Below are 24,115 nucleotides of genomic sequence, written 5' to 3'. Positions count from 1 at the left end.
AAAAAAATGTGATGAACTTGATTGATATGAACAACACCAATATGATTAAACATTACTGCTATTGTGTGAAACTCACATCTAAAACCCAAACCTGACATGAAACCCCCAAACCACGTCTTCCCATAATTTTTCTGGAACCCCATGATTTATCACCTGCCACACCATCTCAAACCAAAAGAAATTAAATATAAAAGTTTTTTTTTTACATAGTGAAACATTAGATGAAAACGCTCCAATCACGGCAAGAGTAGTTAGCAAGGTCTTGGATGACTTGTTATTGTGCTAAAGTTTGATTGATATTTAGTATCATTCGGTGGAAATGCTTTCATCTCCAATTAACTTCACAACACAACAACAACAACAACAACAACAACAACAACAAGATAAAAAGACCAATTTAGAGACACAAATCATTAGAACTTGAGATATAAAAGAATAAAGAATGAACCTTTTGTTCGTATGGGAAAACTGAGGCGAGAGAGAATATATAGTTGAAATTTGAGAACCTGCATCAAGTAAAGATAAACAAATAAAGATTAAGAAAAGAAAAAGTCTTATAGAAAGAAAATGAATGACTATTGGAGTTCGACTGAAAACTTGAAGTTGAACGGTTATCGGAGTTCCTAACTAACCAAAATTTTCTTTTTGAAATTGGAAAACCTAACAGTAAAGAGAAAGTCGTGGGCATTTCGAACCTTTTTCCTTTTTTTTTTGGTAGAGGAGAGCACATACGGCTCACTGGGCTGGAAGTGTTTGAAGGAACGTGGGCTCACTGGGCTATGTTGGTGTGTCTAATTTGTGTGGTCTAAGTAGTTATTTTTTAGTGGAGTAGTGGCGCCCTGACCGGAAACTGAATGGATCATATAAGAGGGCGACATAAAGTGGACGTGTTGTATTTAGAATTAGTTGTTTTTTAGTTGAGTTGTGGGCGCGCTGGACCAAAAACTAGTTGGGTCAAATAATGGGTCCAACGTCACTTAAAGGTCGGATAATATGTAACTATTTTAGTGAAATAGTCACAAATAGTTCTCCACATATATACACCTTCTTTAGAAAAAACCATTTGTGACCGTTTCGAAAACGCACGTCACCAAAAACTTTTTAAAACAGTAACAAAAATTCTTTTCTGCCATTTGTGACCGTTTCGAACAGAACAGTCACAAATAACATTTTAAAACAGTCACAAAAAGCCTTTTTTCTACTAGTGGTTTGAATAAAATTTCTTCTAGTTGCCCTTCTGTCTTCACTTTTAATTCTCATTGTGATGTGTGTGTTCTTTCTAAACAAACTCGTAAACCATTTAATAAGATTGCAACCAGACGCACTAAACCTTTCGAGCTAATTCATTGTCACATTTGGGGTGGTTATCAAACTGCATCTCCAACTGGAGCACACTATTTCTTGACAATAGTTGATGATTACACACGATGCACTTGGGTGTACCTCATTCGTTTTAAGTCAGAAGCTTGCATTTACCTTTAAAAATTTTGTAACATGATTAAAACTCAATTTTTGTGTCAAGTTCACAGTACTCGTAGCGATAATGGAGGCCCAACCCTAATTTCTCCTCATGGTCCTTGTTGTAGCCTATAAATAGAAACTTTTTTCTCTGGCTGTTTTTCTCAAGGGTTTTGCTCAAGAAAAGTAGATCCAAAATCGGTTCCAACTTTGTGAGTGAGAGAGGCCAAGAGAGAAAGAAGAGGCTGGAAGTTTGTTACCCACACAACGTCCATTCTAAGGATAGGAATACAACAGAAGATCAAGAGGTTGCTGATTTCGTAGATCTTGAATTCTCAGAGATATCACAGCTTATCTAAAGGTATAAATTTCTAACTAAAATCGTGGACACCCCTTATTCCACTGCGCATGGGTGTTCGCGGTTCGTAAATCATTCAGTGAAACCATAACGGTTCCTACAGGGCCGCATGTAATAAATAAACCCATAACAAACATTTTCCTGGCATACCTTAGTTGAAAACTTGCCCTTCTGTACCTAAGTGGTTGATGCCTTCTTTCGCTTAGAACGACTCTCCAAGTATTCTTTTTCGCCTTCCCTAACCACGGAAGGAAATTAGGCTGAACCTAGTGGTCGTACGAATGTTGCTTCCACTGAACAAGCTATGGCTAGACTCTGAACTAATAATATGGGAACGGGGGGAGGGGGGGTGATATCTCAATATATACTGATTTCTTTTGTCGATTATTAGTTAGTGGTCTAGGGATCTAGGGATCGTATAGTATCCACATCAATAAAGACAAGAGTTGCTGCCTGCGTTTGCTCGGAAGCTTGCATCCTCAATTGCCCCAAGATAGAAAAGCCAAAAATTGAGGAGATGACGACCCTATGCCCTTTTCTTTGTTTTCCTTCGAGAGTTCTAGAGTTCTGGTTTTCCTTTTTTATTTTCTTTTGAAGATATGTTATAGGCCAGTTCTGATTCAAGTTCAAATATTATTCCAAGTCCATCCCCAGTCTTGTTTTTGAGATGGGATTCCTATCTACTAAAGTTAGTTCACGCCACATGTAGTATTTACTTCCGAGTTCAATTCCTCTCATTTTTGCTTACTCCTTGTTTATACCTTTCTTTTATTATTTTACCTCCATCGAATAGGTCCAACTCTTTTTGTTAGTCAACACCTCTCATTAATCTCTCATTGCCTTTCTTTTCCTCCTTTGTTGTGGTCCATTTTTTTCCCCTTATGCTGACATACAAAAACCATGTGTATCATTTTATAATTTTGATATTTCAACAAGTATTTAATTTCCCACCCTCCAATTAAAATTATGCATCCCACTCAAATTAAATTAATTACAAAAAATTATATTACATTTATTTCATATTGGCTTCCCTTAATATTTTCGTTCACATTCCTTCACGCGCATTTACAGAAATTATGTGTCAAATGCATAAATTTTCATTTTTACGTACTCTCGTTTTTCTTAACTCATTTTTCTTCTTTGTCATACGAACTTCATTCACATGCCAAATCCTTCCTACTCCTTTTCTACTCATTGCGTACATGATGTTCAAGGTCAAGTTAGTGATAATGGACTAATCCTTCCTACTCCTTTTCAACAACAGGTTGCACGTGACCCTACTACCATTCCACCGATGCACCAAATTATTCAGCATGAAGTTATTGCCTCTGACGATTCTCCATTGTTTGATGTGGATAATGTAAGTCCAATGTCTCGCGCAACACTTTTTCAATAGTTCAAGTGTGTACGGAAACAAAACAATATAAATACCAAACTACTTTTTCATACATAATGATAAGAGCCCAAAACTGTAGTTTTAACCCCTTAGCAGTCATACTTTTAGACCAATTATGTGAGTAATAAGTAAGAGTTAATACTGATTACGTGTTTTTATGTATTTCAGGCTTCAAAGTCAATTATGTGCAGGAATGTGCCACTTTGATGAGATAAAGGAGCAATGGTTGGTTACTAAGGAGTTCGGTGATTAAAGGCCAAGATTCAAGAAGACAAAGCCTTTGTAAAGCCTGGTCAAAAGATGAAAAGTCAAAGTCCACGCAGTAAAACAAAGGCACAAAGACAAAGAGAACTTCCGAAGACCATATCTTTGGACTCAGACCTTGGAATTGGGCCTACCTTATGTCAAAACGACCGGCTCGGAAAGAGATTTCCAATGGACCAAGCCTTGACCCAATCAGAGGAGTAGAAGTGGACGAAAAGTCTACTGAAGCCAACTGCAGCTGAAGAGGCCTTTTTGGACTGAAAGAATTGAGTTTTGGGCCTGATCCTCTGGCCCAAAACATGACTCCAAGCCCATGCACGATTTTGGATCGGAACATATAAAAACCAAAGCTTAGCTCTTTGTTAATGGTAGCTAGTTAGACCTAAATTAATATATAGAATTCTAGATCTAGTTTTATTAATTAATTAAGTTTTAGTTCCATTTCAATTCCTGTTTTAGATTAAATCTTTGAATCATTGTTCTTGATTGATTAGATAAATAAAATAGTTAGTTTGTCAATTTTGAATTTGGTCATTTCCATTCTAGATCTAATTTCAATTCTTGTTCTTATTTCATTCCAGCCATTAAATTAGATTCATTATTGTTTAATTAAGTAAATCTCAATTTCTTACATTATGTTTAGTTTAGATTCAATGGGAAATGTTAGTTTGATGACTCAAGGCTAAAACCTCCATTAGAGGGGTTGATGAAGCCTTGATGAAAACTTAGTGGTTAGTATAGAATTGGTTGTAGAATCTATTCCACTCTAGAAGGTCGTGTTTCGCCATGAGAATGGGTGGACGACCTCACATGCTAGTTAGTATCCGGTAGGAATGCCATGAACACTAGGGATTAGAACTCGAAATTCTCGCCGTAAGAACGTGAGAATTGAGATACAACATTCTACGCTAGGTTGTTAAGTTGGAGTCGAGGTGGATTCAATTCCCCTCTAATTTCTTTATCTAGATTCAAACAATCGTATTTCCGTAGCTTTCGTAGATTAACTTTAGTTTATATTTTATCTTGTTATTTATTATATTATTATATCTTGTTATTTAAATTAACGCGTCTTGTTAGCATAACATTTCGTAAAGCTCTCATTAGACTTAAGACTGATTTCTTAGACTTAGAAAACAATCCATGCTAGGGAACTAGGAGTGGAACGAACTTCCTACTCCACTTAGTGCAATTCGCATCGAGAGTAGAAGCTTTGATAATTGAGATTAAAAGAATCAGTTTAGTTTACTTACGTTTTGAATTCATCGTTCATTTCGTAGATAAACTATTCATTTTTTCATTTATCAAATGGCGCCGCTGCCATCTTAGTTGCACTTTAGCATTGTTTTCATAGTAGAAGTAGTCATTTTTAAGTCCCATTAAACCCACCCACCCTTGTTTGTTTCATACTGTGGTTGCCCATTTCAGCTTTGCCAAATTCGCGAGAAATACGGGCTAGCCAAGCAAGGAGGAGAGCGACCCAGCTAAGTTACTGGAATTTCATCTACCACTGAAGGCCCGCTTACATACCAAAGCGACCACCACCAAACACTGGAACTTCGACTTTACCGAAGCGACTTCGCATCGGAAGCGCCAGCGCCAGCTTTTAGCTTGAAATTTCCGGATTTCCACAGTTTGATTCGAACTTCGAGTTGTCAAGTTTTTCAGTGTTCTAATCTCTTATATACACTGAACACGCCATACAAGGCGCTATTCATAAGCGAAGCAAGGACGCTTATCGGGTATTCCTTTCTTCCATACCTCGCATTTCCGCTAGAGGTTTTCTACTAGTATATCGAATTGTTTGGAGTGTTGCATGTTTAGTTAAGCTCAACTTAGTCTTGCATGAGATTAAGGTCCGGTCGAACAAAACAACAAACGTAATTACACGGCAACAAACAAGTCTATCTAGTACACCACCCACTTACACACCTCTAGCTACTATCACACACACCATACCCGACATAATGGTGAAGAAAGAGAGACTCCTCTCTCCGACTTTTTACAAAGCCTTGGCGATAGCCCTAAATCTTGCATCGTTCTAGCGGACCGATTGGGAGATTTTCGAATCCCCAAACATATTTAATTTGTTACCCGCTTTTCATGGGTTAGACCATGAAAAACCTTATCGGCATACGCGTAGGATTGAACAAGTCCTTACAACATTCCATCATCCTACGGTAGGTGCGGAACAAATTAAACCGAGGGTATTCCCTTTCACATTAGCCGATAAAGGCGCGCTTGGTTAACTACCCAAAGCCTAATTCTGGGACTCGTGGGCTAAACTTGTTCAAATTGTTTATGGAACATTTTACCCACCCCTAAAGACGGATGAGATGCTTTCCAAGATTCATTTTTTCCAACGTAATCCTCATGAATCATTTTCTCGAGGCATGGAATCGTTTCACCGATCTCCTTATAGAGTGTCCACATCATAACTTAGCTAAAGACACGTTAGTTCGCGGCCTTTTTCAAAGGTCTTCTACACCACCATAAAGAAGTCCTTGACATAATGAATGGGGTAGTTTCCTAAGTAAAGGAGCCTCCGAGGCTTACAAATTTTAGAAGACCAAACTAAACGGAATAATAATTGGGGTAGTGATGATATCCCCGCCGCCTAGTTCTTCTTCAACAAATCAAGGCCGCCAAGATATGTTTGAGAAGAAAACCGATCCGTAACTTAAAAATTTACTCGAATCTCTAACTAAAAAGTAGAGGCTATTTCTCGCCAACAAAAGCCTATCCCCGCATGAATGTAAACTCCAACCCATGTAATTTCTGTTTGAGTCCAGAGCACTCGACGACGATTATTGTCCTCTAGCTTATGAACAACAACCACCGTAACAAGATAATGTTTACTCTATTAATAACTATCCTATTCCTAACCCCTTGAGACAACATCCCAACTTGGAGAAATAATCAACAAGTAACACCTCCGTGGTACAATAATCAAAACGTTAGGCAAGCAAACAATTATAACCAAGCTCCACCTAGGCAAGGACAAGGACAAGGTCAAGGGAATTATAATAATTATAACAACCAAGCCGCTAAACCACCACAAAGGTCAAGCACAAGGTCGAAATAATTATAATAATTATAATACCAATAGAGGTATCGTTCCGGGTTAATAATAATAACTATCACAACCCACCCATAAATAATCAACGAGATAGTTCGGTCGCACCACCCGTGACTACTACACCTACACAACCGATCGTATCGACGCCTTTATACAAGTTACCCAACAACTTTTCCGCAATGACTCAATCAAACCAATAGATTTTACAATCCATAAATCGGGGCACACAACAGTTAGCCCAAGCTTAAAGCCCAACCAAAAGGCGTGTTTCCGGGATGGCGATACCAAACCCTAAAACAAAGAACACACCTTTGAGGTAAACGGTAATTCTAGTACGGAAACTACAATCGTAGGTGACCTAAATGCCATCACCACTCTCCGCTCGGAAGAGTGGTTGATAACAAAGTAACTACGCCTATAGTTACCCCATCAAGATTACTCCTTCACCACCAGATATCGAACTAGATACCGCAATAGAAACTGAGGAGCCTACCACGGTAGAGGTACCAGTTAAATCACAACCAAAGAAACCGAAAGCCAAGGTTACACAACAAGTAGAGCCATATGCGAAATATAGAGCGAAACCACCGTTCCCTCAAAAATTGGCCATGCTAACCAGGGATACAAACTTTGAGGAAATTAGGAACGTTTTCAAGAATCTAACGATAAACCTTCCTTTTCTCGAAGCTATTAAAAAGCTACCTAACCACGCTAAGTTTCTTAAAGAGTTGTGCACTACTAGGCGTAAGACCAACATACCTAAAGACGCCTTTTTAACTGAACAGTTCCCAACTTTATCCGAAAATAATGGAATTGTTAAGTACAAGGACCCTGGTCGCCCCATCAGAAAATGCACCTTAGAGATTCCCACACGACGACGCCTTTATTAGACACTGGGGGCGAAGTGTTAACTTACTCCCCGTATTACTTGTATAAACAAATAGGTCTACAGAAATGCAACCTACAAAAATAACGTTGCAATTAGCGGACGGTCAATTAAGTATCCTAAAGGTGTAGTGGAAAACGCGTGCTTGTTAAGGTTCGTGGATTTCTACTATCCCCGCTGATTTTGTTATCCTCGATACGTAAGTCGCTAATGACTCTCAGTACCGATCATCTTAGGGCGCCCTTCTTGGCAACCGCCAACGCGCTTATAAATTGTCGCGATGGAAAGATGTTTTATCTTTTGGCCATCTTTTCCGCCGAGGTAAATGTTTTAAAATGATGAAACAGCGATTACCGATTCGATGCGTAGATGGGGAGGTTAGCATGATCGAGAGTTTAGCTCAAGATTATTTTAACAACACGTTTCCTGAAAACAATATGTACAAATTCCTTTCTTTTGGAACTTCAGATTTTGTAAATGACTCCTACTTAGAGGAAGTCAACACCATCCTGGAGTCCACACCAATTGTAGACCCGTCGGTTGCTCCATATACTGATTACGAAGACTTGCTACCTAAGCAAGTCTTCATTACGCAAGATAAGGACACTTATGAAACATCAACGGACATTCCGTCCACACCAGTGTCTTAAACCTCTTCCCCGGAGTTAAAATATATTCAACTTGATCCGGATGGTAGTCACCCGATAATTATATCTTCTCTGTTAACTAAGGATGAAGAGACATGTTTAATAAGGGTGATTAGGGAACATCGGTCTGCGATTGGTTGGTCCCTAGCCGACATTAAGGGAATTGACCCTAATGTTTGCACTCATCGTATCCATTTGGAGGATAACGCGAAGACTTCTCGCGAACCCTCGGCCGTCGCTTGAACCCTGCCATGAAAGAGGTGGTTAGGGAAGAAGTCTTGCGATTACTCGATGCGGGTATTATATACCCAATCTCCGATAGCGAATGGGTAAGTCCCATTCATGTAGTTCCTAAGAAATCGGGAGTTACCATGGTACGTAACGGGAAGGGTGACTATGTTGTCACTCAAGGTCCTATGAAATGGAGAATCTGTATTGATTACAGACGTTTAAATGCTATGACACGAAAGGATCACTTTCCCTTACCATTTATAGATCAGATGCTAGAACGTCTAGCTGGTCATGCCTTTTATTGTTTTCTGGATGGCTACTCTGGCTATTTTCAGATTATTATTGATATTGATGACCAAGAAAAGACAACCTTCACATGTCCCTTCGGAACATATGCCTATAAACGAATGCCTTTTGGCCTTTGTAATGCCCCTGGTACCTTCCAGCGATGTATGCTTCATATATTTAGTGACATGGTAGAGCGCTTTATGGAAGTGTTCATGGATGATTTTTCTATCTATGGAGACTCCTTTACAGAATGCTTGTCTAACCTGTCTAAGGTCTTGACACGGTGTGAAGAAAAGAGCCTCGTTTTAAATTGGGAAAAGTGTCATTTCATGGTCAAAAGGGCATAGTACTAGGTCATATTGTATCTAGTGATGGCATCGAAGTAGATAAAGCCAAACTAGATAAGATAGCGACCTACCTAAACCACGGATTTGTCCGTGAGATTAGAGCCTTTCTAGGCCATGCAGGGGTTTTATAGGCGTTTCATTAAAGATTTTTCAAAATAGCTAGGCCTTTAACTAACCTCGCTTTTGAAGGATGCAATCTTTGATTTTAATTTTAATCAGAAACAGGCTTTTGAAACCTTAAAAGCCCTAACCACCACTGCACCTATTATACAGCCTCCCGATTGGTCTAAACCTTTCGAACTCATATGTGATGCTAGTGACTATGCAGGTTGGTGCCGCTTTGGGACGTAAACTAGATAATAAGTCCATCTTGTTATTTATTATGCTAGTAAAACATTAAACGACGCCAACGGAATTATACAACTACTGAAAAAGAATTCTTAGTCATCATTTATGCTTTAGATAAGTTTCGTCCTTATTTGGTTGGTTCTAAAACTTTAGTTTACACGGACCATGCGACCTTTTAGGTACCTTCTTGCAAAGAAGGATGCTAAGCGAGATTAATCCGATGGATTCTTCTCTGCAAAGAGTTCACATTAGAAATAAAGGACAAAAAGAGGGGTCGAAAACGTGGTTGCCGACCACTTATCTAGACTTACAAATGACGATAGTAGTGATTCTGAGTCCATACCGACTCTTTTCCTGATGAGCATCTGTATGCTATTTTTTCATCACCATGGTATGGCGGACATCGTAAATTATTTAGCGGCTGATGTTATGCCTTATAATTGGTCAAGAAATGAACGTAAGAAGTTCTTGGCCAGAGTCAAGTTATACTACTGGGATGAGCCCTACCTTTTTAAGTATTGTGCGGATCAGATTATTCGTCGTTGCATTCCCCAGTGGGAATATAATGAAGTTCTATCGTTCTGCCATGACAAAGAGTGTGGTGGCCACTTTAGTGGAATGAAAACAGCCGCTAAAGTTCTTCAATGTGGATTTTATTGGCCTACCCTTTTTAAGGATGCCCAAGTGCATTGCAAGACGTGTATTCATTGCCAACAACTTGGGCGAAATCAATGGCGTAATATGATGCCATTAAATCCAATCTTGATAGTAGAAATTTTTTATGTTTGGGGTATTGATTTCATGGGCCCTTTCCCTGTTTCCCACGGTTATATTTATATTCTAGTTGCCGTGGACTACGTGTCTAAATTGGATAGAGGCCCTAGCTTGCCGTAGCAAGACCATAAGACCGTTGTATTTTTTATTAAAGAATATATTTTCTCGTCGGTTTGGCATTCCTAAAGCCATCATTAGTGATGGTGGAACACATTTTGCAACATAGTTGTTGCATCCCTAGTGAAAAAGTATGGAGTTACACACAAAAAGTAGCAACTCCTTATCATCCACAAACTAGCGGACAAGTAGAAGTTTCTAATAGGAAATCAAAAAGATTTTAGAAACAACAAAAACCCCGATAGGAAAGACGGGTCAAAGCGTCTATCGGATGCCTTATGGGCATATAGAACTGCTTTCAAAACTCCTATAGGTATGCCTCCCTTTAGACTTGTATTTGGGAAACCATGTCATTTGCCCGTTGAATTAGAGCACCGTGCTGCTCGTGGGCTATAAAAAGCCTTAACTTCAATATTGATGAAGTAGGGGTGTCAAACGCAAGTTACAATTAAATGAGCTTGAAGAAATCCGTAGCGATTCTTACGATCTCGCGAAGGATTATAAAGCCAACATGAAACGTGTTCATGATAAGCATATCTTGCGCAAAGAGTTTGTGGTCGGACAAAAGGTTTTGCTTTACAACTCCCGTCTACATATTTTCCCAGGGAAACTAAAAACCCGTTGGTCTGGCCCTTTTTTGGTTACTGAAGTCACCCCTTACGGGGCAATTACCTTGGTAAATCCCAAGGACAACAGTACCTTTCAAGTTAACGGTCAACGATTAAAATATTTTCACGAACTTCTGTCCCCTGATATAGAGGAAGTCCTTTTACAGGACCCTATATATGAGGAATGACCCTTGTCATTGGTGTACTTCCTTTCACTTCCATTTAATGGTAAGTGCACCATTAAGGTAACCGGGCCCTCCCTATGGAGTGTGTGGCTGTAAGTACCGGATCCTAAGTCCACGGTTCACATAGTTCACGTTTTCCACTCTTGCATGTTTTCTCGGATTTTTGAGTCATGTTTCTCTATGGTGTGAATTATGTCTTTATTTGCTTATTGTTTTTAGCAAAAAAAAAATAATAATAATAATAATAATAATAATAATTGTTTTCATTTTTAGATATAGATATATATCTAAACCCAGAGAACTAGCAATCCAACAAGTCTTGGGAATCTGACTTTAAACGACCCATGTTAAAACAAATTTTGTGTTTAAAAATTTGTTTGGGGGTGGGAAATCAGTCTTTCCATCCGGATTGCTCGAACATTCTATTTGTGTTGCTTAGGTCCATTAGTATAGTTCATTGGGGTTGACGTCATCTAATTTAGTGTTCATTCGTTCGCATAACTTACGTCATGCACGCACTTCGAGGCATTTTCCACTATCTTATATGTCACCCACGGTCGGAATAGAGTAGTTTATGGATCATTGGATTGGAAATTCTCTCCTGATCATTTCCATATCTCATTCGCAAAAATCGGAACGATAACGGCGGAAAATTAGTTTTGAAGTTCTTGTTAAAAATCGATGAAAGTCGAAAAATCGAATGGGCTTGGGGCCCAACTCGGCCAAGACTCGCTAAGACTCTACACCTCGGTAGCGCCCATCCTCCAAAACATAATCGCGACTTCATCTTCTCAAACCGCCTTTCACTAATTTAAATTAAACCCTAGCAACCAAAAATAAAAAAAATAAATAAATAAATAAAAATAAAAATATAATACATCAAAATAGAAAGACCACCCACGCCTTTTGAAACACCAACACAATCTCCAACCGTTCCACCAAGAAAACACCCACCAATTCAAGTCTTCAAACCTGCCACCGTACCTACCATAACCACCACCGTTGTGTTTAGTTGGTTTTCATCAAACTTGCATCCACCACCATCTACAAACCCCAAATTCAGTTCAAACTTCAATGGCGCTCCGACGAGAATGTTGCCTGAGCACGCGTTTGAGGCCGACCACTTTGCACCATATTACGACACCGATATGATTAGGAGGGGTTGGAACATACTGTGGTATTCGACAGAGGAGTTCTATCACTATGATTTGGTAGAACAGTTTTATAAGAAACGAGAATTGGAGGAAAATAGGATTTTCATTAGGATAACAGAACGAGGGAGGAAGTAACGAGGACAGTTGTTGGTCGAGCTATTAGGAATCACGCGTAACCAACCTAGATATTTACCATTCAGGAATCCCAAGATACCGGAGTTCCTGCTTTGATGAAAGATACGGTCATAGAGGGTGAATACAATACGATATCTCATTCGTTAAGCCGGACGACCACGAGAACCAATCAACCGGGTCAGCTTCGGTGGATTGGTAGGAACTTCCTCGGAAAGACAAAGTCAAAAAATCGGACTTCGGTTCCGACGTTCTCTGGATTTTGCAAACGAATGAGTGTAATTTCTGCATCCTCAATTTAATTTTGAATGTGATTAGAGGAGTGGGAAAGAGCATGGCCTCTTTCCATATTGATCACTAAGATTATGCTCTCATTTAGAGTCGTCGCTAAATCTGCTCCTATTAAGATCAAATTGCATTCTAATGCAAGTATTTATAAGGAATGCATCCAAGAGACTTGGCCATTGTCTGCGAGAGAATGAAGTTGAGTCGGATAATGAAAGGGAAGATATGACATGGTTGGTTGAGGATAATTTCGATAGTCATACTTCTAATTTAGAACGAATGATAATGCTTTAAACCGGTTTTGCGATGCGGGTTATCGTATCGTGAAGATATCCGACATAGACAAATTGTACTTCGAAAAAGCAAACGAACTTTTCGGGCGAGAGTTGAAATGCTCGAAAAGGGTCGAAGATATCTTGTCTAACTTGGAGATTATCCACCGTAATCACCAAGCCCGATTATCAAGATACTCAAGACGAGATGGAAGCACAAAGACTTGTTCAGATAGAGATGCTACGACGATGCCACTCGTGGATGAGTCCGCCTCACCGAAGTCCGAGAGGCATGAGCGTCGCCCGCCGAGCCGATGGCTCAAGCCATTCTTCACCACGTAACCGGTCTCCATCTCGGGGACCATCTTCTTCACACGCCTAGGTGTTCACCATCGGTTGTGTCCTGTTATTTCATTGTTTTTATTGTTTTGTTAGTGGAATTTTATTTCAGTAGTTAGATTTAAATATTAAGTTGTTTGTTTTAGATTGCTTGGATTTCATATTATTTTAATATAATTTATTTTGATCATCTTTCTTTAAAGGTTGTCTTGGAGTAAAAGTTGAAAATTAGGCCGATATCGGCATATCTATGATTTTTTTTTTTAGTGGTGGTAGCATGATATGTAGGAGAGTTTAGAAGTTACTATTCTAAACCAAGTTTAAAAGATACCGGGTTGTTAGGAAATCAAAACTATGGTTAGTTTCCGTTTTCGGGTTTGGCGCTTTTCTATTTCCTGAAATTGCCTTAAAACAATTTGGCAACTTGCCGATTCGTTTTGGAAACCCGAACCTATTTAAACTTCCATCATTCTACACTCACAACCCACACTACACCCCACAATCATCTCTCACCTTTCACTCCAAGCTTTTTCTTCTTGTTTTTTTGTAAACTCGGTTTCTCCACTTACGAAGAAACGCTTCAAAGCAGAGCTGAGCGACCAACAAACACTGTAATTCAAAACCTACGAAGCCGACTCTCCGCCTCTATCTGGAAGCGCCAGCCCTCCTCCCTCCGTAAACACACGAAATTCCGATTTCACGAGGTTTCTTCCGTGTTTTCGCAAATTTGTTCTACGAGTAGTTTTGAGATGACACCTCCTATAGTGATTCCCTGAGCAGTCATTTGAAGACTTGATGGGAACAGATACCTATGGAGCATGGTTCATGGCCGGATCGTGCAATTAGGATGGCGGCATCTTCCGGTGAATGATGACGATTCTTTTCACCTAAGCTAACTGAATTCTTCTATAATAATATTACTTTTTTGTACCCAAGAAGGAGAACAAAAATTTTCCCTTGCTATTGATGGCACGACTATGGAATTCATGAAGCAATTGATAGCTTTGGTTTCGGGTTGCCATTACGACCCTATGCACACGTGGGGATATATGACGGATAACTCATACCTATATGAATATGCCTATTTCCATGAGTATTATGGGGAGGGTGTTTCAGATCATGGACCAAGACCAATATAACATCGCCTGAAAGTAGCCTATCGCTGAATGTAGGCATAACCATGTTGTTCATCATGATGAACATTCTAGGAGAACGGCAATTTATACGCCAATAATACCGCCGGTGACGTTTTCCTTGCTTTTAGGCGAGGGGACGTCGTCGGTATGATATTCCCCGAGTTTTAGTTGCTACTTTGAAGCGAGGCCATACCTTGAGGCATAAGTACCTTCTTATGCCCGCCTTGGTTTGCCGCATTATCGCGCTGATTTACTACCCATATTTGCATTACCATTACCGCAGATTGGGAAAGGGTCGAAATCATGAGACCCACCAATCGTGGTGGTAAGATCATTCGAGCCATGACTTGGGCTGGGATGGCAGCGTGGAACCACATTTGGTTGCCCCTTACACCCCATCGACCAAGTAACACTAGAGAGGTTAGCACTAGTTGATGATACACGGCGGAAGGCGGCAAGTTGTTATGGCATGGCAGGGATCGCGAAAAGAACCTCATATAGAAGAGGAGGATGACGAGTAAATCTTTGGGGTGCAGGTAAGTCTTTAGTTAAGTTAGTGTCCGCTTATGTCCCAAGTAATTTCATTCTCGTTAACCCCATAATGGGTGGAACTCTTATAGAGTTCGTCGTCGTTTTATATTACTATATTTGTATGTTTTAACCTTGTTTTGCGGATGTTCCCGAATATCACGCCGCTTCAATGGTATTTTTCCTACCCTCTTTATTTAAATGCTTTGAGGACAAACCATGCTTCTTGTTTTTGGGGGCATAGAAACACGTGTAATTAAGACATCTGTTAGGATATAGATATGTATAATATGCACTTGTTTTCTAGTTAAAATTTCAAAAATTCAAAAATATAAATAAAAAAAGTATGCTATACATTTAGGAATATTGGTATTGTTTTCTTTCTCTATGCTCTTAACAATCTAGAAGTCTCACATAGCTTTTGCATCAGAATAATTGTTAGAAACTTAGGTTAATATGTAGGTAATAATCTTTGCATCTATCTATAAATATATTACATGAGTATCTATGATTGTTAGCGATAAGTTTAAAATCTAGGCTAGAGTACTTATTCTACAAATCCTGTGAGAATATAGCCTAAAAGCCTTATATATGAGCCGAAAACATTTGAGAAATGACACAAGGGAGAAGTAAAATCCAGATAGAGATATCACACGTCCACTTGCTTGATCACTATGCCATATCCTAAGCGAGAATTTAGGCCCTCTTTGGATCGATATAGCCAGAAATTCAAACCTATGAATTATTTTCCGCTAGTAAGCCCCTCGAGCCTTTCTTTAGCCTTCCATAAACCACAATTCCTTTACCCCCGCTACAAAAAAAAACAAAATAAAAAAAAAAAAAGAATAAATCAACCTACCCAATTTAGAATAAGTCCGAGAATAGAATGAGTGAAGAAAGAAGAAGAGAAAACCCTGTGTAAACAAAAAATTAGTTAGTTGCTTCGAGGAAAAGAAAAGAAGTTTCCATCCAAGGAAAATATATATATATATATATATATATAAATATAAATAAAAAAAACCAAAAAATAGAATAAAAGGGAGTCAAAAGCCAAAGAAAAGAAAAAAAGAAAAATATGGCTAAGGATGGAAACAAAGTATAGAAGCAAAAGGAAATAACAAGGTTTTCTCTAAGTTACATAATATGAAGACTCTATTATCTCAGACTTGTCCTTTTGAATATCCATTTCCTTCCTTCTTAAACCATCTCCTAATCCCCATGATACCTAATAAAGACCTCTAGCTCAATTAGGAATAGGTTAGTGTGATAGTAAGTGGCAGATGTGTTTGATCGACTCGCTTCCTTGTTGTCATTGAGATTGTAAGGTAAAGTGTGCCCACTACACACTGGAGCAGCGTAAACTTGAGTGGAAAAATCAGAGTGGTTTTTGTCTTGACATTTATGTGAGGACCTACTTAAGGACGCTATTCCGAGTTTTCATAAACGGACCTGCTATTACATTTCATAGTATTACTCATTGTTATATGTTTATTTTAGATGATTGATTATTATGCATATATTAGCTTAGGGTTACACCGGGTTATTCTTATGTATTTACTAGTGAGATGTATAGATAGTTGAGACATGAAGGAGAAAAACAATAGTTTTATTTCTTAGTCGTTGTAGTATAGATGAAGTTTGTGAGTACCTTCACTGAAAACTCTCACGATGCTATAACTTCGTCCACTAGGGGAATTCCTAGTGGTTTAAGGCACTTGTTGCATATGGTCAATGAATCGCACTCAAAGACGCAGAGTAGATAGAACTCCATTTTGGTCACTTATGCTAATTTCTCATATTTGCTTGAGGACAAGCAAAATGCTGTTTGGGGATGGTTGATAAGAGCCCAAAACTGTAGTTTTAACCCCTTAGCAGTCATACTTTTAGACCAATTATGTGAGTAATAAGTAAGAGTTAATACTGATTACGTGTTTTTATGTATTTCAGGCTTCAAAGTCAATTATGTGCAGGAATGTGCCACTTTGATGAGATAAAGGAGCAATGGTTGGTTACTAAGGAGTTCGGTGATTAAAGGCCAAGATTCAAGAAGACAAAGCCTTTGTAAAGCCCTGGTCAAAAGATGAAAAGTCAAAGTCCACGCAAAGTAAACAAATGCACAAAGACAATAGAACTTCCGAAGACCATATCTTTGGACTCAGACCTTGGAATTGGGCCTACCTTATGTCAAAACGACCGGCTCGGAAAGAGATTTCCAATGGACCAAGCCTTGACCCAATCAGAGGAGAAGAAGTGGACGAAAAGTCTGCTGAAGCCAACTGCAGCTGAAGAGGCCTTTTGGATTTGAAAAACTGAAGTTTTGGGCCTGATCCTCTGGCCCAAAACATGACTCCAAGCCCATGCACGATTTTGGATCGGAACATATAAAAACCAAAGCTTAGCTCTTTGTTAATGGTAGCTAGTTAGACCTAAATTAATATATAGAATTCTAGATCTAGTTTTATTAATTAATTAAGTTTTAGTTCCATTTCAATTCCTGTTTTAGATTAAATCTTTGAATCATTGTTCTTGATTGATTAGATAAATAAAATAGTTAGTTTGTCAATTTCGAATTTGGTCATTTCCATTCTAGATCTAATTTCAATTCTTGTTCTTATTTCATTCCAGCCATTAAATTAGATTCATTATTGTTTAATTAAGTAAATCTCAATTTCTTACATTATGTTTAGTTTAGATTCAATGGGAAATGTTAGTTTGATGACTCAAGGCTAAAACCTCCATTAGAGGGGTTGATGAAGCCTTGATGAAAACTTAGTGGTTAGTATAGAATTGGTTGTAGAATCTATTCCACTCTAGAAGGTCGTGTTTAGCCATGAGAATGGGTGGGCGACCTCACATGCTAGTTAGTATCCGATAGGAATGCCATGAACACTAGGGATTAGAACTTCGAAATTCTCACCGAAGAACGTGAGAATTGAGATACAACATTCTACGCTAGGTTGTTAAGTTGGATTCGAGGTGGATTCAATTCCCCTCTAATTTCTTTATCTAGATTCAAACAATCGTATTTCCGTAGCTTTCGTAGATTAACTTTAGTTTATATTTTATCTTGTTATTTATTATATTATTATATCTTGTTATTTAAATTAACGCGTCTTGTTAGCATAACATTTCGTAAAGCTCTCATTAGACTTAAGACTGATTTCTTAGACTTAGAAAACAATCCATGCTAGGGAACTAGGAGTGGAACGAACTTCCTACTCCACTTAGTGCAATTCGCATCGAGAGTAGAAGCTTTGATAATTGAGATTAAAAGAATCAGTTTAGTTTACTTACGTTTTGAATTCATCGTTCATTTCGTAGATAAACTATTCATTTTTCATTTATCACATAACTACATTCTTGAAACTTGATCCCGTTGATAATTTGGGTACATAGGCAACCGAAAGGTACAGTCTCATCATTCACTCAATCACCATCACTTTTATCACTATTTTTTTACATTATTCATATATTTCGTCACTACTTAATATTTTGATCATATTTGGTCGAAATAATAATCATACAAGATATTTCTAAATAGTTATCCGAGATATAACAAAAAATATCAAATTCTCATAATCATATCTAGCCAACTCAATTTTAGAGTACTACATAGATGCCAAACACAACAATTATGTTAAATATTTAAAGGAATAAGGAGAGAGAAAGAGAGAGAGAATACAATAATTTGTATATTTAACATTCCTTAAGAGGAGAAAATCAGTAAACTCTTCTTAGTTTTGTGTGTTCATTAGGTTCCATTATTATTAATACGATTTAAAGAATCCAATTTGTTAATTTTACGTATTTTTTTTGGTAGGGAACCGATATTTTCAATAAATATTTTTCTCGGTTTAGTGAGAAATCAGTCATCTCTGCCGATTAATTAATCAATTCAGTGATTAAATCGGTTCAATGAGAAAAGTTTAAAAATTGGTAAAACCTAATCGGGTTACAAGCGATATGCGCTTAATCAGTGATTAATCGGGCGATATAACCGATATTGATAGCATAGCTATTTTCTTCCCTTTATTAATTTCAAATAGTACTCAAGAAAAAAAATTTACATAAATAAATACATATATACCCTATTCTTAAAAAAATATTTATTCTTTAAACTAGAAAGTAAAGTAGATCTATGCATACACACTGGCTCTTTTAAAAACTTGTTCAACAATTATAACTATACATATAGAATTATTTTTAACAAATCGTGATTCTTGTTTTCGTCGCTAACCCATTTTAATTTCTGGGAAGTTTTGATCTGCCAAAGTATGGATGATAAATACTATGTAGCATCCATTATTTGGAATGCTACAGACCATATACCATCCTGTTGAGCACCATTATCACTTGGTTCTTACCATTCTTACTGGAAGTTTTGGTCTGCCAAAGTATGGATGGTACATACTATATATCATCTATTATTTGGAATGCTACATACTATATACCATCCTTTTGAGCACCATTATCACTTGGTTCTCACCATTCTTACTGGAAGTTTTGGTCTGCCAAAGTAAGGATGATACATGCAGTGTAGCATACTGTAGTGAGGATAATATTTCGCACTTGGTTTATTATGGATCATTTTTATCATGGACAAATTCATGGTCATATTTATCAGGGTTTGAAGTTGAATTTGAACTTGAATTTGAGTTGGAATATGGTGTGATGTATATTAATATGATTTGATTTTGAACGTGAATTTGAGTTTAAATTTGAATATGATTGTATGTATAAAAATCTGAAGTTGAAGTTATGTGCGTATATGAATTTGGTTTTGATATGAAATTAACTAAATCAAATAATTGTAAATTTGCTTTGATTTTGGTCCAAACGACCCACCCCGATCATACATAACCATAAACAACGATCCCCACATATCATTCACAGACGAAACTGGCCTTAACAACCTCCACAGATCGCTGATCTATAGAGCCAAACGATCTTATGGGGTCATTTATAGTAACCCCCAGTGATCTGTAAAAATCATTTAAAGTGATTCTGAGCGGTCTAACAAGATCATTTAGAGTGAAATTCAAATTCAATGTTAAATTTGAATTTAACGTCAAATTCAAATTCAATGTTGTATCTGACATTGAATTTGAATTTGATGTTAAATTTGAATTTGACATTTGAAACTGGCCTTGACGTTGAATTTGACATTTGACATTTGAAACTGGCCTTGAAGTTGAAATTGAATTTGAATTTGACATTTGAAACTGGCCTTGACGTTGAAATTGACTTTGACGTTGAATTTGAATATGACTTTTGAATTTGAATTTGACGTTGAATTTGAATTTGACGTTGAATTTGAATTTGAATTTGATTACGGATTAGGATTTTGTATATATATTAGGGTTTTGTATATAGATTAGGGTTTTGTTATGAATTTTACGTTGAATTTGAATTTATCATTTGAATTTGAATTTGACGTTGAAGTTGAATTTGAATATGACATTTGAATTTGAATTTGACATTGAATTTGAATATGACCATGAGGAGACCATACAAATTCATAATATACGCCAGTCACTATGAACATAGCAGGAATAACAACAAATATTGATACCATAGTGAGAGTCAGCACTCGGTACAATAAGGAGACCATGAGGAGCTTATATCTTGATTAATTAAGTCTTGACTTCTAACAAAAATGCTAGTCAAAACTTTTTACATCAACAATACAAATTATCCAAATTCTATATAAATTATACATAGAGACAAGTAACAATATAATAATTTGTATACCCTAGATTTTACTTATAAAGTAAACAGTAAACACAGACAATAGATCTCCCTTACAAGTCACAAGTACCTAAAACTACATCGATCTCTTACATCCTCGACGATAATGCCACTGGCTACAATTAAGATCTCCTGCAGACAATAGAATTTTTTGTACTGCAATCTCGACACTCTCGACGATGGCTAAACATTCTACCATATAGTTTGTATTAACACCGAACCCTGCCATTTAGGTGGTCTTCTTCATTCTCAGCAGGTGTTCCTAAGGAAGTTACATCGAACCCTGCAACCTCAATCACCTCCTATATGATTTCTGGTATCGCCCAAGTTCCATTTACAATAAGATCAATCTATAACTTTGGCTCGACATCCTTTCAATTCCATATCAAAAGTGTTTAAGGCTTGCTTAAGAGAAACATTGCTTAACCACCCATCTCGCCAGATATCCAATTATAAAGAGAGCTCTTTATAATTTCCACTTGTTTAAGAACTTTCCGGAGTATTGAGATCATATAAGGTTAAAGTGAATGAAATTGGTCTGCCACTCGAAATTGCCCAAATGATCACATTTGAAGAGAAAGTAACTGAATGAAATAAGTTTCACCTACAAGAGTTGGTGGACAAGAAGTAAGAACGACCGAGACCTGAAAGTACCGTGGCATGACTTGTGATATTATAGTCAATGGACATAAAGCCATTGCCTATAGTTTCACTTGTCATGCCACAGTGCTTTCAGGTCTGGGTGGTTCTTACTTCTTGTCCACCAACTCTTGTAGGTGAAACTTATTTCGCTCGATTTCTTCAAAATGTGATCCTTTGGGCAATTTCGAGTGGCGAACCAATTTCATTCACTTTAACCTTATATGATCTCAATACTCAGGAAAATTCTAAAACAAGTGGAAATTATAAAGAGCTCTAATAAATCTTAAATTAAATGTTTTACCCATTGGCCTATCGTGGAACTTCCCATTGTGTAATTAACATAGCCAAGAGCACGTAACAAAGTATGCATAACTTGTATCATCCGTCTAACATTAAGCTACACAACATACAAAATATTACAAAATGAGCCACACAATAATTAGTTTGGCATTAACATTAATCTAACCAGTTTGGTGGTAAACTCAAAACCACCGGAGATATGCTTATACACTAATTGCAACTTATACACTAATTGTTCTGACAACAAACGGCCTCTATCATGGTACATACTAATAAAGATGCAAGCTATAGTGTGTGTTTTTTTCAAGAGCCAATATCGAAATAAATGGGTTAATCTCAAAAAGTTAAGATTTTTCCCTGCTTGTCTTTCATAAAAAACAAAGAATTAAGTATTGTCATGATTTTGGAATAAATAAAAACACAAACTTTATGCAATAACCTTAACTACTGTCACCAAAACAAATCCATACCACAGTGCACCATATATTAATCTGTTGCATACCAAAACACTCCTAAACTCAAATTATACAATTTTCAAGTATATTGAGAATAAAAAATACAAACTTTAGAAAAAGTAGCACCTTTGAAGATATGGTTATGGTTTGTAAAATGAGCTACCATCAAACTTAAGTATATAAGTTACCAAAAAAAAACTATATGAACAAAAACAATTAGTACCTCAATATACTTGCCAACTCATCCTTTTCACCATCTTTGCCAACTTATTTTCCGAAAAGAAATGCAAAACCTCACAAAATGGATTTGGATCAATGGATTTTCAGAGACTAGCTGTCACTTAGCGTAAATCTAGAGATGGTTTGCAGCACATGCTTGCTTTGTACGAACGATTGCGCAAACTGATTTGTACCCATGATTTTGGATTTTATAAGAGTCGGGATCCCCTAAACTAGGCCACTTGATAACTGTTTTAACTCCCTATCCACTTTCACAGTCGTGCGTTTGCATTGAACTCCCTAATTATAGATTTTCAACTCCCACAGTTAGGAGTGTAATAAAAAACCGTTGACCCATCACCCGGTAGGGGACCCGGTCTTCACCCGCCACCCAAACCCGCACCAACCCGACACCATTTTTACGCGGTCGGGCTATGGGTATAGGTTATATGCTCAAACCAGACCTGTCAAGCCACCAGACCCACACCTTATCAAAAGCCATTGACCCAACCCCGTTGATAAGCACAATTTCAAGACTCTAACTCTAATATTTTTGAATTTTGTTTATATTTTCTTTTGGAAAAATCTAGAGTACGCTGGATTATGGGTACGCATGTCATCTGGGCCCTCCACCAGCAAAAGGTGAGGGTGTATTACATGGCAAGGTACTGGATCTATCTTGTCTTAGCCCTGCGTACCGGTACAGCTAGCGCATGCTAGAATCCCTCTTTTCTTTTAACTTTTGTAGGAATTTGGGACATAAAAAACTTATGAGTTCAACATCAATTTAAATATTCAAGTTTGAACATTGGCCAAATATCAAGAGTTCAAATTCAACTTTCGAATTTTGAAGAAGATGAATCATTCATCATTGTATTAATTTCGAATTCTTTTAGTTTATATTTTATCTATATATTTTATTGTTTTGTACCATAGATCCTCGCTCCCATCTTCATTTTATCATGTTGTGGAAAATAATCAATTTACAAATGTTAAATCATGAAAAGAAAATTCAAATCTTCAAATATGGTTTTTGGTTCAAGTTCAAGTTCTTTATTTTTGTTTATTTTTCATTGATTGATTCTATTTTTTTTTTTCTCTATGTTGTGAATTGGAAAGATATTACCTGCAGAATTAGTATTAGAAAGTTTTTATTTTTGTAGGAAATAAGGATCTTGGTCAGAGCCTAATCAAAGCCCGAGCCCATGAGCTGAAGATGGACATATTAGGTGTTGACATTGTTCGCCCATGAGCGTTTCATATTAGTTTTAGGAGAAATTATGAGATCCATGTGACAAGGATGAGGTCCGGATAAAGATGAGTCCTCAAGAAATGGATTGATGTTCCTGGAGCATAATTGTTCTTTAGCAGATGTCAGAAAACCCAAGTGATTGTGCTCAAGTTCGTCAAGTAACTAGCTTTGGTTCCTACTTAATGTAGACGAGAGACCGATTCTACATTCTGGTATTTGACCTAAACAAGCACAACCTACACAGTGGCACCTATGCCAGATTTCATTTACTTTTAAATTTCATAAAGAAGAATAACAACAACCAGCACTAATACCTCTCAACAAGAACTTGTATACAACTATCAATAAAAACTGTTTAATGAACAGTTTAATGAAACAATAAGAACTTCAATGAAAACTGTTTAATGAAACATATGGTTACTTTGAAAACCAAGCCTGAAGTCGCATATCTAAATAACATATAACATCCTTCCAAAACCTTGATTAATTATATATTACATGACCTGATCCCTAAAGAACGAAATGCTGTGTTCTGATATTCTCTTCATCGTAGACCTCTTAGTGGAAGGAAATTTTGTATACGCCTGACACACCAACAAGCTTTACGTTTTGCTTTTCCCAACCAAAAGATGACATCATGACAAGGGAGCTCCCACCACGTGAAATGTTC

The 24,115-nt window shown here is 37.3% G+C and overlaps 1 protein-coding gene across 1 annotated transcript in view; it reads right to left on the bottom strand.

Moving 5' to 3' along the window:
• LOC147503928 (uncharacterized) overlaps positions 1–24,115 on the bottom strand; it is a 28,991-nt gene that overhangs the window by 3,894 nt on the left and 982 nt on the right. The window contains exons 3-5 of the mRNA XM_086605015.1: positions 21,521–21,616; positions 696–743; positions 449–506 (exon numbers count right to left, since the gene is read on the bottom strand). Coding sequence (XP_086461141.1) covers positions 449–506; positions 696–743; positions 21,521–21,616 — 202 coding nt within the window. The remainder of the gene's footprint in view (positions 1–448; positions 507–695; positions 744–21,520; positions 21,617–24,115) is intronic.

Source organism: Coptis chinensis, chromosome 4 (genome assembly GCF_015680905.1).
Source record: "Coptis chinensis isolate HL-2020 chromosome 4, ASM1568090v1, whole genome shotgun sequence".
Taxonomy (NCBI): domain Eukaryota; kingdom Viridiplantae; phylum Streptophyta; class Magnoliopsida; order Ranunculales; family Ranunculaceae; genus Coptis; species Coptis chinensis.
The sequence above is the reverse complement of the archived record's forward strand: the minus strand, read 5'-3'. Positions and strand labels throughout refer to the sequence as shown.